Source organism: Podarcis filfolensis (assembly GCF_964270895.1).
Source record: "Podarcis filfolensis genome assembly, chromosome: 5".
Taxonomy (NCBI): domain Eukaryota; kingdom Metazoa; phylum Chordata; class Lepidosauria; order Squamata; family Lacertidae; genus Podarcis; species Podarcis filfolensis.
In genome coordinates this window covers 39,288,038-39,305,067 of record NC_139608.1, presented here as the reverse complement: position 1 = coordinate 39,305,067, position 17,030 = coordinate 39,288,038, and the positions used below count along the sequence as shown (strand labels likewise).

At 41.5% G+C, this 17,030-nt stretch overlaps 1 protein-coding gene across 5 annotated transcripts in view; it reads left to right on the top strand.

Annotated features, from left to right (window-relative positions):
- Positions 1-17,030, top strand: part of NGEF (neuronal guanine nucleotide exchange factor) — a 64,323-nt gene that overhangs the window by 25,499 nt on the left and 21,794 nt on the right. For 2 of the 5 annotated variants that reach the window (XM_083616331.1, XM_083616332.1), the window contains exons 5-8: positions 2,616-2,726; positions 3,269-3,499; positions 4,351-4,493; positions 7,477-7,751. In XM_083616331.1, coding sequence (XP_083472457.1) covers positions 2,616-2,726; positions 3,269-3,499; positions 4,351-4,493; positions 7,477-7,751 — 760 coding nt within the window. The remainder of the gene's footprint in view (positions 1-2,615; positions 2,727-3,268; positions 3,500-4,350; positions 4,494-7,476; positions 7,752-17,030) is intronic. The other 3 variants (XM_083616333.1, XM_083616334.1, XM_083616335.1) reach the window with 2 other exon arrangements.

Sequence of the window (17,030 nt, the reverse complement as noted above, 5' to 3'; positions counted from 1 at the left end):
TGGCATTGTAAGTTAAGACATTTAAAGTCTGTGGGATAAATTAAAAGGGACAGGCTATCGAGGGCCACAAGGCACTCAATTGTTCTGCTTCACCCTGTCTATTCCCTTGAGGGATGATTCATTAAGAACCCTTTCAGGTAAGATGGAGACAGGGCCATCTTTAGCAGATGCGGTGCCGGGGTGCAAATATCTGCCCAGCGCCCCCAAATTACCATGGACAGTGTTGGAGTGGTCATAGCTGCACACCGCCAGCCATCCGGGGGGGGCGCAACTCTCCCCCATGCCACTGCGGGAGAGCGATCCTCGCAGAGGCTTGGGAGTGAAGTTGCACCGCTCCCAAGCCTCCACGGGGATCACTCTCCTCCCAAGGAGGCTTGGGAGGGAAGCTGCACGCCCGCCAGCCTTATGGTTGGTGGGGCGCAGCTGGTGGGCATGTAGGGAAAGGGGAGTCGCCGGCAAAGCCACGCAGCTCCCCCACTTGCTGGGGCGCCCCTGAGAGGCCGGCGCCCTGGCGCAACTAAGCCCTATGGGAAAGACGGCTCTGGATGGAGATTAGATGGAGATTAGAAAGGAAGCCACTGAGGCAGTAACGTCCTTGTCCCTGTCCGCTAGGAGGAACCTCATCTGGCTCTGTCTCGGAGCTGTGGGTCGCAGGCCCAGCATCTTGCTCAGCATCTGTTTGCGGAGTTTGCTGCCACCTTAGCTAGCGTTCATCAATAGCGCTCTCCTCCATGAATTTGTCTAATTCTTTTTTAAAGCCATCTAAGTTAGTGGCCATCACTGCCTCCTGTGGGAGCAAGTGAAGAAAATCTACTTTGAATCCCTGGCCTCTTCATATTCTGCCCCTCATACAGGGTGAGTCCTTTAAAAGAGGCCCCGTGGATACAGAGTACACATGTTCCATGGGGCCTCTTTTAAAAGACTCACCCTGTACTAGGCTGTAGCTACCCACAAACTTGGGCATGCACATATGCCCCTCTATACATAATGCTTCAAGAAATGTACAATGTACCCACATGCTCATGTTTTCTGTCTTTCCTCAAATGCCCTTCCCACCTTACCATGTCCTAGGCCTAGGCCTAGGGTGAAGAATCTCAAGTTTCCCATCAGCAAGAATATTACTAGGGCTGCCTCACTGAAATTTCTTCAACTTAACCATCCAATATTTACTTCCATCCACTAAAATTAGCTGACTGGAACATAAAACTTGTCCAAATGCCCAACCCACCCTGCCCTGCCCCTTTTATGAGCTGCCAAACCCCTCAAGTAGCAAAATCATTTTAACCTCACCACCAACCCTTATTTCTCAATTGCACATACAATATGGGTCAAACTGTGTGCTCAAGCAATACCAGTATACAGCTAAATTGTTCATGTAACTTGACCCAAGTGGATACCAATTTAAGTGAAGTAATTTTATCCAAACTGTTCTAATACAGAGTGCGTGTGTATCTAAAATATTAAAATATAATTGAAAAATAAGTGACTTTTCTTTAAACCCAGGAACACAGATATGTTATGTAACACTATTGCCTATATTTCATAATTCTTATTTCCTACTGTTTGCATAATTTCCAAAGAGGCAGATGAGAACTAGCCATTATACAAAATGTGCCCCATTTCTGAGTTTTTCTTTCAGTTCTCAAGCTTGGAATAAATATCTAGAGGAAGATGTGTTTGCTTCAATTTGGCACATGAAATAGAAATTCAAATGCTGATGTTTGAAAAATATCCCTGAATCAGAACATATATCACTGAAATCCAAATCAAGAAGGGTTTTTGTAGCATGTATTATTTTCCTGTGTTTGTGTGGAATTTCTGCAGAGGTAATGAGGGAGGAGACTGCTGAGATTTTCTAAAATCCCCAGAATTGAAATGTCTTTCTGTAGTTTAGATCTAGTTATCTTTGTATTTTTGGATGACAGTGCATTCAATTATTAATTTTCATTCTGTAAAAATAAGTGCACCAAAATAGAAAGAAATAGAAGAAAATAACTCTACTCCTACACTCCAGCTTGCAAGAGAATGCAAACTGGACATCAGATGAACATTGTAATCTCTTTGCTGGATCAGAGCTAACATCCTTATTATAATCCAGCATTGTGCCTTCAGAGTGGTCAGGCAGATAGCCCTGAGAAACTCATGAGGAAACCTATCTATTGTTGTTTGCCTGCAGATATGTTCTCTTGGAACATGGATGTCTCGTTTTAGCTATCATGACTAATAACAAGTGGTAGACATCTATAAATTGCAGAGTCCTAATAAGAGGCTAACTTCATTCAGGATGAAAAGCCATGTCAATTCATGTGGCAAACGCCACAAACCGTATCTTTGGTTGAACTGCTGCAGTTGGAACATTTTTATATGTAAGCCACCTTGCGTTCCATCAGGGGAAAAGGCAGGGTATAAACAAATATTTAATAATAACTACCATTATTGCCCGATTTTCCACACGAAAATACAAAGGGGGATCCTGAACATAAGTGTGCAATGAAAGGGAGGGGGCACTAAAACCCTTCCTTTTACCATTCCGAGTGTGACTTGTAAGATCATTGAATCCTTTATAGGGTTACGTGTTCCCGTTAACAGCCTTATACAAGTTGTCTGTTGCACAGGAGAGATCTCGGGTCCAATCCCTGGCACTACAGGATCTCAGGTGGCAGAGCTGACTGTACTGACACCTTGGAGAGTCTGCCAGTCAGAGAGGACAATAATGGGCTAAAAGGGTAGGCTAGTTTCTAAGGAACGCTCACTCCCAACCCCTCCCAAGTGTTTCCCAGACTCCTGGGGGAAACAGGTGTCCGCTCTTCTGCGTGGAGATTACCTGTTTTGCAGCGGTGCGCGCGCCTCTCTCCGCCTAGAGATCTCTTTTTGGGGGCGGGGAGGGGGGGGTCTCGTTAAAGACCAGTGCGCGGGGGTGATTGGGACTTTCTCTTGAGTTTGGGGCGCAGCTGCTGCGAGGGACATCTCTGCATGCTGTTCTCCACCGTGTGCGCCCGAGAGAGTGGTCCTTGTGAACAGGACAAAAACTGAGGGGTGTGGGGAGGTTATTTCGCCTTCTTTAGGAAGGTGGCTGTTTGGGGATTGAGCGGAAGAAGTGGGCGCTCGGGAGCTGCTCAGGAGTAATAAGGCGAGGGAAAGCGCAGAGGGGGCGGCAGTGGCGGCGGCGGCCTCCCTCCCCCTCCCTCGCGCGCCACCGACCTTTCTTCTCTCTCTCTCTCTCTCTCTCTCTCTCTCTCTCTCTCTTTTATTTCCCCCTCCCGCGCAGGCTGCTCCCTTCCTACCCCGGTTACCGTGGCAACCGCCCGGACTCCCCCAGCCCCGCGCCTGCTGCGGAATCGCTCCGTAGCAGTAGCAGCCGCTCGCTGCAGGACTCGCTGCTGCTGCCGTCGCTTTCGCCGCCTCGCATGGAGCTCTTGGCTGCCGCGCTCAGCGCCGCCTGCGCCCTGGACCATGAAGGCTCCGCGGAGAGCGTGGCCGGAGCCCGCCCGACCGGCAGGTGAGCCAAAGAGGAAGAGAGCCGTTCGCCCTCCTAGAGCAGGGGGTGCCCCCTTCGACGTAGACCTAAAGACTCGCGAGCGGGAAGTTCGCTGGTCTTGGCGCCAAGCCGCGTGCCCCTCGTGACTGCCCGCCCCCTGTAGGGAATGTGGGGCAGAGCTCCCCTCTGGACTACCCCACAGGCAGGCACCCGTCGCCAAGTCCGGAGGGCTAGTTTCCAGGTCTCCTCGAGGCTGCCCTCCTCCATTTCTCTTCCCGTCCATTTCTCGGACGAGGGAGCGAGGGTTAAAGCAGCCGCTGCCCTCCCCGCCTCACCCCAACTCGGCCACTCACTCCCGCGCTTCTGAGTCGGGGCGTCGAAGTGGTTCCCTCCGCCCCTCCCCTCAGTGCTGTGAGGGACCGGAGTCCAGAACTTCCCGAGGTGGGGGGGGTATAGCACACCAGGGAGTGTGTGTGAGCCCCGGCACCTCTCCTTTTTGCAATGTTATCATTGGCTTGCACCTCCCTAGGAAAGGTTGATTCCTCATTTGCCCTCCTTTCTGTTGCCCCTCGTGAACCCCATCCTTCTTTTCCTTTCGCCTGCTTCACTTCAGCAGGGGCTTACTGGATTTTTCCTTCCTTTCTGGGAGGGAGCCCACTGTGCTCAGTTTCCAGGGACCGTGGCAGTGAGGGCGTGATAGATCCCGGGGTCAAATTTTAAGTTTGGTTTATTTACCTTGGTCCCTTTAAGAGCACTTGCAGCCCATGTAGTCCCTGCAGTTAGCCCGAACTGATTCTGCCAGTAGGGTGGGAAGGAAACAGAACAGGCATCCATACTCCTTGGTTTGTTTTTGTGGCTTTTCTCACCCGAAGTGAGTCTCCTTCCATGGCTGGACCAGTTTCTAGTTCTGAAGAAAGCCCTGTGCATCCCGACTGCCCGGCTGCTTTCCCCGAGGCTCTGCAAGTGATTCATCCCATGACAGCTGACTCTTGGAAAAACTTCATTGAGCAAATAGGTAAGACAAACACTCAGGCTGCAGCCGTGTGTGCTACTAGTTACAGTCAAATGTTCCTCCTTCTGGGAAAGTTATTTTCCTTTTTCTTTTAAAATGGTATTGGAGGTTCTAGTGTGTGTGCAAATGAATCTCACATGACCTTAGCCCATAAATCATATTCACCTCAGTAAGACATCCATAGGATTGTATGGATACATAAACATCCATAGGATTGTTGCTGTATTATATATAGCAAAACAGAGGGCAGAAGAAGTTGGCTTCACGTTTCCCACTTTCCATAAAACTGGATAACACTCTTTGTTTTTCTGTGGGTGAAATTAATGAGTATGTGTTCATATGTCATTAAGAAACATAAAACACACCAGAAATAAATTTGAGATCTGTAAAAACACCTTCCCCACCCCAAAGAACCTTGACACTTTTGAGCAGTATTTTTGGAGGACAAATTTTTCCTCCAAAAATAGGCCATCTAAGCAAGATCGTTTTAGAGCATTTTTCCTGAACTATTTAAGGCACCACCAGCAGCAGTATATGCTATCGTTTCTCATAAAAGAATTGAGCTGGCTGTCTTTGCTAGCATCTTACCAGCTCTCATCATCCTTTTGCTTGTTGTTATCACTTGCAGTGCAGTAGCGTTCATATTGGATGGTGTAAATAAAGGGGGCTTGTGAAGTGGGGACCAAAGCTTGTCTTTCCATGACAGCAGTATAAAAAACCCCCACCCCATTTTACATTCAAGAAAATGATATCTGGAATATCTGAGCAAACTGGTAGCATATATGAGTAGGTAATATCCTGCTTTTTGGTGATCTTCTGGTTCCATTCATACAATTGCAGAACTGGAAGGGATCCTAAGGATCATCTAGTCCAACCCCCTGCAATGCAGGAATATGGAGCTGTCCCATGAGGGGATTGAACCGGCAACCTTGGTGTTATCATCACCATGCTCTAACCAGCTGAGCTATCCATATCCCTATAGAGACATAATTATATCTTTTCAATATTATGACTTGTTTATTAGCTCTCTTGAACTTTATACTGCCTGACCAGCAAATAGTTAAGGTATATGCTTCTCTTTCAGAAAAGAAGCCTTCTCGTAGTCACTTGAGATAGATATATAATTACTGTCTCCAGCCAAAATCACTAAAGTATTATTTTCCCCCATCCCATTCCTTTACCACACTCATGCTTTTGTTTAATGTGAAGCATAGCCTTGATTATTTACAAAAAGAAATAATCAGCTTTTGAAAATATGTAATAACATAGTTCAAGTGGAATTATGCAAGTATAATTTCACTAGAACAGCACAATGCATTTAAGTGTAATCTCTCATTTTCAGTTAAGTGTGGGAAGCTAACAGGAAAGTACATGGTTTCCAAGGTACAGTTTCTCCCATTGCTATTTTAATCCCATTCTGAATAGTGTTCCAGAAAGAAGCGATTACTGAATATACTTACACTATGGGAAAAAGCTTGTTCCTTATACCACTTCCCCATTATAAATCATGTGTATTATCTAAGATTATAAGCTAAATATAGTTTAGTATACAGAAATATTAAAGTACTTGACACAGAGGTATGTGAAGCAGTTCGTGAGTTACAATTTTGATTTTCTTTACATTAGGTAAAATGTAAAATTGTACTGAAATAGATATACTTTTTAAAAAGTCCATTCTCTGCTTACTAGAGCTGAAGGGGAAAGCAATTTTAAATTGCATTTAACTTTCAAATGAAGGGAGTGGCTCGCAAGAAATTAGCACAAACTGGTGTTCTGATTTATTTAAAATAGGATTTATAGTTTTATCTGGTGCAAGATTTTATTCGCCTCTTATAGGGCAGGCCCAGTGAAAATCCAAAATAAATTTTGTCAAACGCTGTGGTATTTTTGAAATCCCATAGAAATAGTGGGATTTGGTTATTACTGTTACTATATATTATTACTATTTTCAGTGGCCTTGTATGATACTAATTGTGAAGTATTCCTCATTTTTCTGCACAACCTGATGCACAATTGCAGGAGCATTCTTGCGCTGCTAAAGTTTGTTTTTTGAAGGTAACGTAGTGTATTATGGGAAGACCTTGTATCTCATTGCGAATTATGGGATACTACAGGTTTCATTATATATTCCTTCATTGTCAACAAGTTGGTGAAGTTGCTGGATCAGATCAAGTGACAATTTGAAATTATGTGCTCTCAGTACAGTTATGTCCCTTGCATCTGTGACCAGAACATTGTTTCTTAGCAGAAACAAAGATTGCTTCCAGACTATGATTTGCAAAGCCATTTCAAACCATGGTTTAAAATAATAGTTTAGAAGCAATTCCTGTTTAGAACTAGCCAAAGTTTGTCCAATTTAGACATCACAGCAGGCTATAATATTGCAAACCATGAAATGGAAGAACATAAAAGGCAAAAGAGGGAAAGGACTATGTACCCATGTGTCCAGCTCATTCCTAATCTCCAAATTATACTCTAGATTTTAGACCAGCATGACAACTGACCTTGGCCTAAGTTGAGCTGTTCTTAATTGTATTTGGTGGCTTTAGCTAGTATGCAATATTTAGTCCTAGATATGTCTAAGAGACTAGAATATTGCAGCCTAAATGGGTGGGTTTTTTCATGCTCAGATTGAGCAGCATATTTGGGACTGGGGAGAAAATTTCCCAGGTTGGATAGGCTAATGACTCGTTTTGGCTTTTCTTTTGCTTGCATCAACTAGAGCTATTTGTTCTGCAGCGATCTTTCAATGGCTTGTATGATGATACTGATTTAAAACACAATCCTGGAGACTAGGTATTTGGAATCACTACTCTAACATTGTTTCAGATTCCAGCTTTCCTTTTTCTAAACTATTCTGGCTGAAGCAGCCAGGATATACAATATTCAAAATTTGTGCAGTAGCAACTACTGTTCCTCGATCAGGACATGGCTCTGGAGGAGTAGACATTCAAAGAACAAATCTGTGTGCTTTGGTGCTTTGTAGGGCTATTGTATCAAGAATATCGGGATAAATCTACACGTCAGGAGATTGAAACCAGGCGGCTGCAGGATTCACAGACAGATGCAGAAGAATGCACAGTTACTGAAGACACAGCATCACAGACAGAAGCCACAAATACCGAAGAAAGCAAGGCTGTTCCCCAGATATGCTTGCTCAGGAATTCCACTTCCAGGTTTAATTTGTGGCAAGATCTTCCAGAAGTCAGGAGCAGTGGTGTTCTGAATATTCTCCAGCCAGATGAGATCAAACTTCAAGAGGTAATACAGCTTCAGGGAAGGGTGGATGAAAGGAGCATTGCACTGTTGACATTTCAGTGGAAAACTCTGTGGGTTGACTCATTTAATACAAAATGACACCGTTTAATGTTAATTTCATTGATATTAGTAAAGCGACTGTTTTGTGAAATCTTTAATTTACTCTCCTTGCTTTTGAAAAGTCATGGCCATCCTGTTTTTTCTCAATCCCTTCCTGTTTCTGCCTCTAGTACAGGGTTGGGCTGCTATAGTAACCTTAATGGAAGACAAAGTCAGGGCTAAAGTTGCTAAAACTGATAATGCAAGTGTCTTTAAGTTCACCAAAAGCAATAAAGCAGACAAAAAGGCACGAGAGGGCTGTAATAAACTCTACAGAAGTGTGACTGAAGGACCATTGGATTATCTGTATATTCTTCTCCATGCGTGGAGATGGAGGCCTTCCTTCTCACTGTGGTATAAAAAAAGCTCTGCTGTCAATAGGCTGTTAGGGCAAGGGATGGGCACACTCCCATTCTCCTGGTACAGCCTTAACAGGCAAGAAAAACTGTACCAGCCCTGAAGGTGGCATAGCAATTTTGCTTCCCATTGAATGCAGGGGGGGCAGGGAATGAAAGAAAAAACCAAAACCAAAACTGATAACCAGGTACAAAGAAAGAGAGTGAAAGGAAAAAGCTACCTCTAAATTTGTGTCCTGGGTGGTATGCTTTTGAACTTGAACCTTCCCTTCCCTCTTCAACCTCTATAAGATTGCTTTTAGGAAGAGAGAAAGAAATTGCAGAGAATGAAAATTAATTAATTGCATCAGTCCTTATTGTGAAAGATGTTGGAAGAAACTCCCTTTCTTTTATTCTGAAATGACAGTTTTTAGATGAACTGAGAAACTAAACCATAATTTAGTCATTCAATGGGAGTGGATGGCTTTCACCAAAGAGTCCTTCAAAATCTCAAATGATAGAATTGTTGATCTTATAATCAAAATACTGCACATAACTTATCATTTAATTATTTAATAATTGGGAGGTAAACAATGTCATACCGTTTTTTTCAGAAGCATGCCAGAGGCTCCAGGAAATTATTAACCAGTCAGAAATTTCTGTGTAGATTGCCTTAATAGTTATTTCCACCAAACATCTATTCATTAATTTTTTTTCATTTTGGGCTATGCAGCTTATAATCAAAGTAAAAGCAATAAAATGTAAGCTATGCAGCAAAATAAACAAAGCAGAGAGCTAAAAATAGAGCCAGCCAAGAGAAAATAATAGAGCTGTTGAACGTATACAAGAAAAATCATTACTGGGGGCGGGGGGAATCAAGGGGAAGTTTTAATGTTCGATGTTTTACTGTGTTTTTAATATTCTGTTGGGAGCTGCCCAGAGTGGCTGGGTCAATCCAGTCAGATGGGCAGCATACAAATAACAAACAAACAAACAAACAAACAATAATGTAGCAATTTTAATACCTGGGTGAAAGATGCAATTTCCTCTCTTCTGCATAACTATTAAAGGTGCAGAAGCCCTGTTTTGTTTAGTACGTACCTCACCAGCTGTTATACATTGAAGTACATATGCTCTTCAATACGGATAATCCAGTGAGCACATTTGGAATACTCTGTATGGATGTAGTCATCTGAAGAAGAATATTTAGGAGCTGGAGGAAATACAGTCTGCAGGTTTTTACTGTGGTACAACGAGTGCTGGGCTAAACAGATCTTTGTTTTGATCTAATGTTCTTTGTTTTGATTCGGTAGAGTCTTTTTAATGTGTGGAATCATACATAGTGTAAATGCAGAACAGCACAATGCAATTGTTGGGAATTCAGAATTCAGCATCCTGAATATTTCAGCTGCTATCGTGGTTTTTAAAGGAAATTTCTAATCTTTATGGTTGTACACATACAAAATAGGCTTAAAATGGTCAGATTTCAGCTTTTCTGGACACAGCATTTTGGTTACCTTGGTGCATTATTTTTAATGGTGGAGAGTACGCATACTTCCACAAGGCACAAAACTGGGGCAATCACTATATATGTCCCCATGGTTGACATATAGCTGCAATCCTATACGCACTTACCTGGGCATAAATGTCATTGAACTCAATTAGGGTTATATTTGAGTAGTGGAATATGACTGGTGTTCATCTGATGTTATGCCTTGCTGCCAAAACTGCAGCATTCCTGCCACAGGGGCCTATTTTTTTCCTGTTTTTGGCTGATTTTATTAAGTCTAAAAATAGCTGAAGAGTTGTAGGAGTAATGACAGGCTCCTAGCTCCAAGAAAGGATTTTAGCTCCCAGGAAAGGTCAACCATTTCTTATTTACACTTTGTACGACCAGCCTGAGCGTTAGTATCATTTCCTATTTAGTAATTCTTAGTCTACAGATGTTTTAAGTTCAAAATCTGAGAGCTTTGAAAGGCAGATATTATGGAATTAATGATGGTGATTATTTTCTTCGCCTTGCTTTTCATATCATAACTGGGGCAGATTGAGCTGAAGTATGGCTTAATTTAAATAGCTTCGTGCCTTATGCTTGTTTATAGTATGTGCTGCAGTTGGAATAGCAATTTTTTTAACAAGTCTATTAAAGTATAGCAATTCAAAATGAATAAATGTCAATAGAGGCAGAAGAGATGCTAGAGCCATTTACAATAAATAGCAAAGTAATAATTGTGAAATAAATATGTATTGTATAAATATACCAAAAAATGCAACAACCCAAAAATGGTTGTTGAGGTGTTGATATTATTTTAAAAAACAAAGTTTAAAGATTTTTTAAGAAGGGGGGAGAACTTGACATAGAAGTATCCTTTTCAGTGACATCATACATAACGTGTTCCAGCCTAATGCATATGTCAGTCAAGAGACGTGGTTATACAGGTCCAATTTTTTTCAAGGCCATAACTTAAGACACTGTGATGGTCCACAAAGAACAATGAAACTAGAATGGTGGCCTATAGCAACTTTTAACAAATTTTTGTTCTAGATCAGTTGGCATAGGCAAACTGGGTCCTCCAGATGTTTTGGGACTACAACTCCCATCATCCCTAGCTAACAGGACCAGTGGTCAGGGATGATGGGAGTTGTAGTCCCAAAACATTTGGAGGGCCGAATTTGCCTATGCCTGTTCTATCTAGGACATGAGAGCTTTCTAGGATGGAGGATGAGGGCTGCTTTTTGTTTGGTGGGGGGGGAGAGCTAACTTTGAAAAAGAGCTATTGCAACGAAGTACAGTAATCAAGGGTACTGTTTAAGGTTTCATAGGGAGCTGCACATAGCGATTGGGGAAGTGGGTAAGATTCACAGCAAGGTGCAAAGGTATATATTCATAATTCAGGATTAAATTAAAGTTAAAAGCATTTGTGTTTTTTTTAAATATATCTTTATTAATTTAAGATACATACATATATGAAAAAACAGACGGACAAACAAGTAAACAAACAAACAAACAAACAACAAAAGAATCAAACAAACCACCACACTATAAGATACATCAAGATTAATATAACCATCATCATATATACTCCTGGTACTGAAATCAATTATAAAACTTATAGAGAAGAAAATTTAAAATGACTTCCAAGCATTTGTTATTTTTTATGCCTCATAATAACCAGATGTGGTTGCCATATGTAATCTGGCACATGTACAGGGGAGCTGACCCAAATGTTGGCCCTAATGGCAACAAGAAAGGTTCTGGCTACTCTGAAATGGGTCAGCATTGAGTCCAAGTGGTACATTTGACAGCACTGGCACAAGGAGGCTCTGGAACTGACTGATTAAAATGATGGGAAATGAGGTTTTTCTGGAGTGGGGTGGCAGTTTGCTTTCAAGCCTCTTGTATCCTATCCCACTAGAGAGTGCTGACTGCTTCTAATACTGCACCTATTGGTATTACCAAATTTACCATTGTTTTACGCAGGGTGGCATTGAAGCAATTGTGGCTCAGGCCTTTATGCGTACTGCAGCAACTACAGAACGAGACGGAATTGGTGTGCCCAACAAAGATTTATACCTAAAACTGTACAGGCCATTCTTAAAGCAACATAGGCAAATTTTGGTTGAACGAAGCTAAGAAAAGGGAATTATATAAGTGTTCTGATTTATAAAGCGTCAAAAGAGCATAGGCAACGAAAAATGAATTGGAATGGATGTTGTGTCCTCAAGCGATGGAAAAAGTAAACTGCTTAGAAAGTAAGTGATAAAGTTATTTTGAAAAGGTCGACACAGGTGAATCTATCACTATCCATATTAGATGAAATAGTGAAACACGCACAAAGGCTGAAAGAATTGACTACGCATCTGTAAAGAAAGCGAGCAAATGTTTGCTAGTACAATGTTCCTAAATCTAGATCTGGATCACCATATTTCTGTTTTTAAGCCTGTCCAAACAGGTTTTGGTGTGAGACAAAGCGGGGGGAATTAGGGATATAGGTTTCCAATAAACACAAATGCTGGTTCTAATTGAAAATTAGAGTAACTGCACAAGATAGTGGGCTGAAATATTTTAAACTGCTAGGGGTTATAAGGCAGGAAAAGGAAAACTAGTGGAATACTGATAAAAATGACTATATAAAACTAATGGAATACTGATAAAAATGACTATATCACTGATGGATAGCTTTAATTATCTAAACATCTGTTGAGAATGAATCACCAATGTCATTCTTGAGCTATATCGAAAATAATTGAAAGATGCAGAGGAGACAAGCCAGAGAGAAGACATTACTCAGGTTCTTGTACTGGTCTAGCATGGAGAATGTGACTGTAATGGAGAAGACTTGGAACAACTATCTAGCAATTATAAGAATTCATAAATGTATTACTATATCGTAAAAATACTTATTCATGATGATGCTAAGCACTGAGCTGTTCAAAGCAGTGAATGAGCTTGAAGGCCAAGAACACTTCTTTTGGCAATTCTAAATATGTTTCTTCCTTCTTGGTGATTTTAGTCTTAATACTTTGTTGTACCCTATTCCAGTTCACATGCAAACTCTGGTCTTTGCTGTGTGCTTTGATTTAAAACTTAGTCTCATCCTGGACTTGCAGCATTACTGTTTCCTGCCACAGAGGATTATCTTTGGAGGAACACATACATAAGATACTTCACCAGAATGAAAATCAAAATAGATTTTTGCAGGGAAGTATGTGAAAATGAGGCTACTAACAAAGACTTTCCCTCATACAAAAGTCATGTGCATTTTCCACCAGTATTTCACTACAGAAGACAAATGTTATGTAAGAATTGGAATTTAAATGTTACATTAGGAGTTGGTCTTCCTTTGCTGCTTTTTCTTGACTGAGTGCAGTTATGCAAGAAACTGATTAATATGAACATTTATTGAACGTTTTTGGAAGACAAAACTATTAGGGAAAATTGATATATTCAAAATGTTGCTTGTAGTGTTGTACCACATTTTTTGCACACCACTATTTGTTGAAGTGGAAAGTCGGGTGTCAAAAGCTCTTTTTTAAATGCCCTCCCTTGGTTGTTGTTTTTTTTTTTTGCAGTTTGGCACTATTTTTCCACTAGTAAACATGATAATGACGCAGCACCATATAGCCTGTCAGATTTAGCTGTGTGACAATGTCACTGACAAAGTCTTTGCAGTGCCGTCACTGATTGGAGAGGAAAGAAGGAATGAATCCCTGTTGTTGCCAAGGAGATTGGCAAAATTCACATTCCTTGCTGTGCTCAGTTTTGCCTCTGCCCCCCCCCACTGGCATGTGGCCCCCAGAATGTGGTGGCCCAGGACTTCCAGAGTTGGCGCCATCGGCAATGGCGGATTCCCTCTAATTTGGAGGGAGTTAGCTCTGCGGAAATCGGGTCTTGCCGCTGCGGCGAAGCGGGGACCCTTCAAAAAACCACAGGCGGGTGAAGCCTGTGACCGTGGGACTCGGCGGGCACCTTCAGCGCCCCCCCAATTTGCAAAGGAACCCAGCTACGGGCTCCGGAGCGAAACGGGGTGAGCGGCGCGGTGCTGAGAGTCAATTGCTTCTTCCGTGGAGTGAAGCCGCACAGCTGTTGTCGGAGAGCGCTGACTTTTTTCCTGTGACAATTTGGCCATCAAAACAACTACCGTGAGTAGGTTGAATTTAAAGATTTGAAAATAAGGGAAGAAAAAGTACTAATTTGGCACCGAAACGGGAAGGCGTAAACAGGAAGTCCGCCTTCCGTTTCTTGTAAACAGTTCAAAGCAAAGACTATTTAAACTAAGACCTGGAAAATCGCTTTAAAAGGACTTAAATCCTAACATCAAGACAAGAGATCTCCCTCCCTGAATTGCAGGAGAGGGGAGGGAAGAGGGAGAAGTATTTTTGCCTGCAAAAAGAGGGGAAAAGAAACAAAGACCACCGCTTAATGCCTGGGAACGGGCTGTCAAGTGTTAATAAGATTGCCGTACTGTGAATTGCGCTGTTTATGGTTATTGTAACCTTTTGACAGTTAACTCTGCAAGAGAGATACTTTTGATTCTAACTGGCTTCTCCGGACTTTAAGGAACTGTAAAGTAACTGAAATTGAAATTGAAACGGTTGTTTACTTTGTTAAATGGGGGACTTGGAAAAGCTTCTTTAATGCAACAAGAATTGACTGTTACTGTGTCCCCCTAGAGGAACTTTGAAATTGTTACAACTGGCCAGGGAATTTTCCACTCTAAACTGGCCAGGGGAATTTTCCACAGCAAAACAAACTCTGGCCGTGGCATTGACCTTGAGCTTCAGATAAAGTGTTATGGCAGACTTGCCTCAGGAAAAAACAACAAGATCTGGTAAAATTCGGCAGCAGCGAAGAGCATCAGCATCTGGTCCTTCTGCACCATCAGGGGCAGCATCTGTTCAAGTTGGGCCAAAAGGAATGGCATCTGAAGATGTTTTAGCTGTGGAATTAGGCAAAATTAATGAATCTTTGGAAAAACTGAGTAAACAAGTAGCTGAAGCATCAACTATAATTGACCAGAATACTACAAGCATCAATAATTTGGGACAGAAGGTGAATTCTAACACAGAATCTATTGAGAAATTGCTGCAGGAATGTACTTTGACCCGAAAGACAGCTGAAGAAGCAAAGGAAAAAGCACTGGCCGTAGAGGAAAAGATACCACCGATATGTAGGCAACTTGAGGACCACAGGTCGATGTTATCCATGATTGAACTGAAGGAAAGACAGACAAATTTAAGGATCAGGGCGGTACCTGAACTTGAGAAAGATAACCTAAGTGACTTTCTTATGCATGAATTTGCAGACTTTTGGAACCTAGACTCAGAGAACCAAGATATCAAGATAGTAAGTGCTTTCAGGCTCGGAAGAGGGGGGAGACAGAACAGGGTGAGAGACTGTTTGATTACCCTCCGAACAAAAGAGGAGAGAGACAAAATATTGAGTCTGCATTTTCAGAAGACCTTGGAAATACATCAATCAAGAGTGGAGATATTCAAAGACATTCTGAAATACCTTCTGGATCTTAGGTCTAACTACGGAGACCTGGTGACCCTGTTGAGAAGTAATAGAATTGTTTTCAGGTGGGAATTCCCTCAAGGCCTATCTTTTACTTTCAAAGGAAGAAAGTTAAAAATAAGATCAGTGGAGGATAAAGAAAGATTTTTGAAAGATCACAGAGAAGATTTGCAGAAAGAATCTGAAGAAGAGCTAAGAGCACTAAAACCAGGAATACTAGACATAGCATCACTATCCTTTGGATTGGACAACTCAGAGAAAGTGATACCACCGACAGAACAAGAACAATTGCTGGGTGCAGTTGGAGGAAAAGCAAAGTAACCACGCCATGGCTCTGCAACTATTAAGTTGGAATATTAATGGTTTTAACTCCCCGGAGAAGAGGAAAAAAGTCTTTCATTTATTGAAAAAGGAACAATTGGACTTGATTTGTCTACAGGAAACACATGTGATAAGGCTACACAGGAAAGTATTGATCAATAAAAGATTGGGTCAAGAGTTTATTTCATCGGATAAGGTTAAAAAAAGAGGGGTAGTGATTTATGCAAAAGAGAGCCTATCACCGAAATTTATGTTTAAAGATGACCAAGGAAGATTTGTGGCAATTGAAATTCAAGCACAAGGAGAGAAATTTCTGATAGTAGGAGTTTATGCACCAAATGAGGGGAAATCGGAATTTTTTAAAAAGTTGCATGAGACATTGCTGGACTATATGGATTATAACATTATCATGATGGGAGATATGAATGGAGTGGTATCCACAAATATGGATAAGGCACAGAGACAGGTAGTTACTAAGGATGGCAGACTACCAAAAACCTTTTTTGAGATGACTGGCAATATGGACTTAATTGATATTTGGAGAACAAAGAATCCCTTGGGTAGAGAGGGAACGTTCTTCTCTGAAGCCAAAATGACATGGACAAGAATTGACCAAATCTGGATAACTAGAGGACTGGCTCCTAAGACTCGAAAAGTGGAAATTTGCCCTAAAACTTACTCCGACCATAATGCTGTGAAAATGGAGATGAAACTAACACCAACTGGTTCCTTCAGATGGAGGATGAATGACACCCTGTTTAGAGATGAAGAGGTTTCCAAGAAGGCCCAAAAAACCTTGAGAGACTATTTCGAGATAAATATGAACACTACCATTGAAAAAAGAGTAATCTGGGACGCAAGCAAAGCGGTTATGAGGGGGTTTCTAATTCAACAGAATGTATTAAAGAAGAGAACTCAAAATGAGAAAAAAGACAAAATTTTGGAAAAAATAAAAGAGGGTGAGAAGAAACTGAGAGCGAAACCAAAGTCACAAGAGATTCTGAGAGAAATAAAGTTATATCAAGTTCAATATATGGAAATGATGAACCAGGAAATAGAATGGAAAATTAAACAGATGAGACAAAGGACATTTGAATCGGCTAATAAATGTGGAAAACTGTTAGCTTGGCAAATGAAAAAAAGACAAAAACTTAGCACCATTACTAACTTGGAAGTGGAAGGAAAGAATATTCAGAATCCAGTGGAAATTAGAAAATGTTTCCAGAGGTATTTTAAACAGTTATTTACACAAGGGCTACAGAAAGAGTTTGATATAGACCAATTTTTAAAAACAAATGGACTACAAAAAATCTCTCAAGAAAACAAGTTAATGTTGAACCATAAAATTACAGAACAGGAGGTAGAAGGTGCCATCCAGAATATGCAGTTGGGCAAATCTCCAGGGCCGGATGGCTTAACCTCAAAATACTATAGATCTTTGAAAGATTGGATAATTCAACCACTAAAGGAGGTTTGTAATGAAATTTTGGAGGGGAAAAAAGCGCCAGA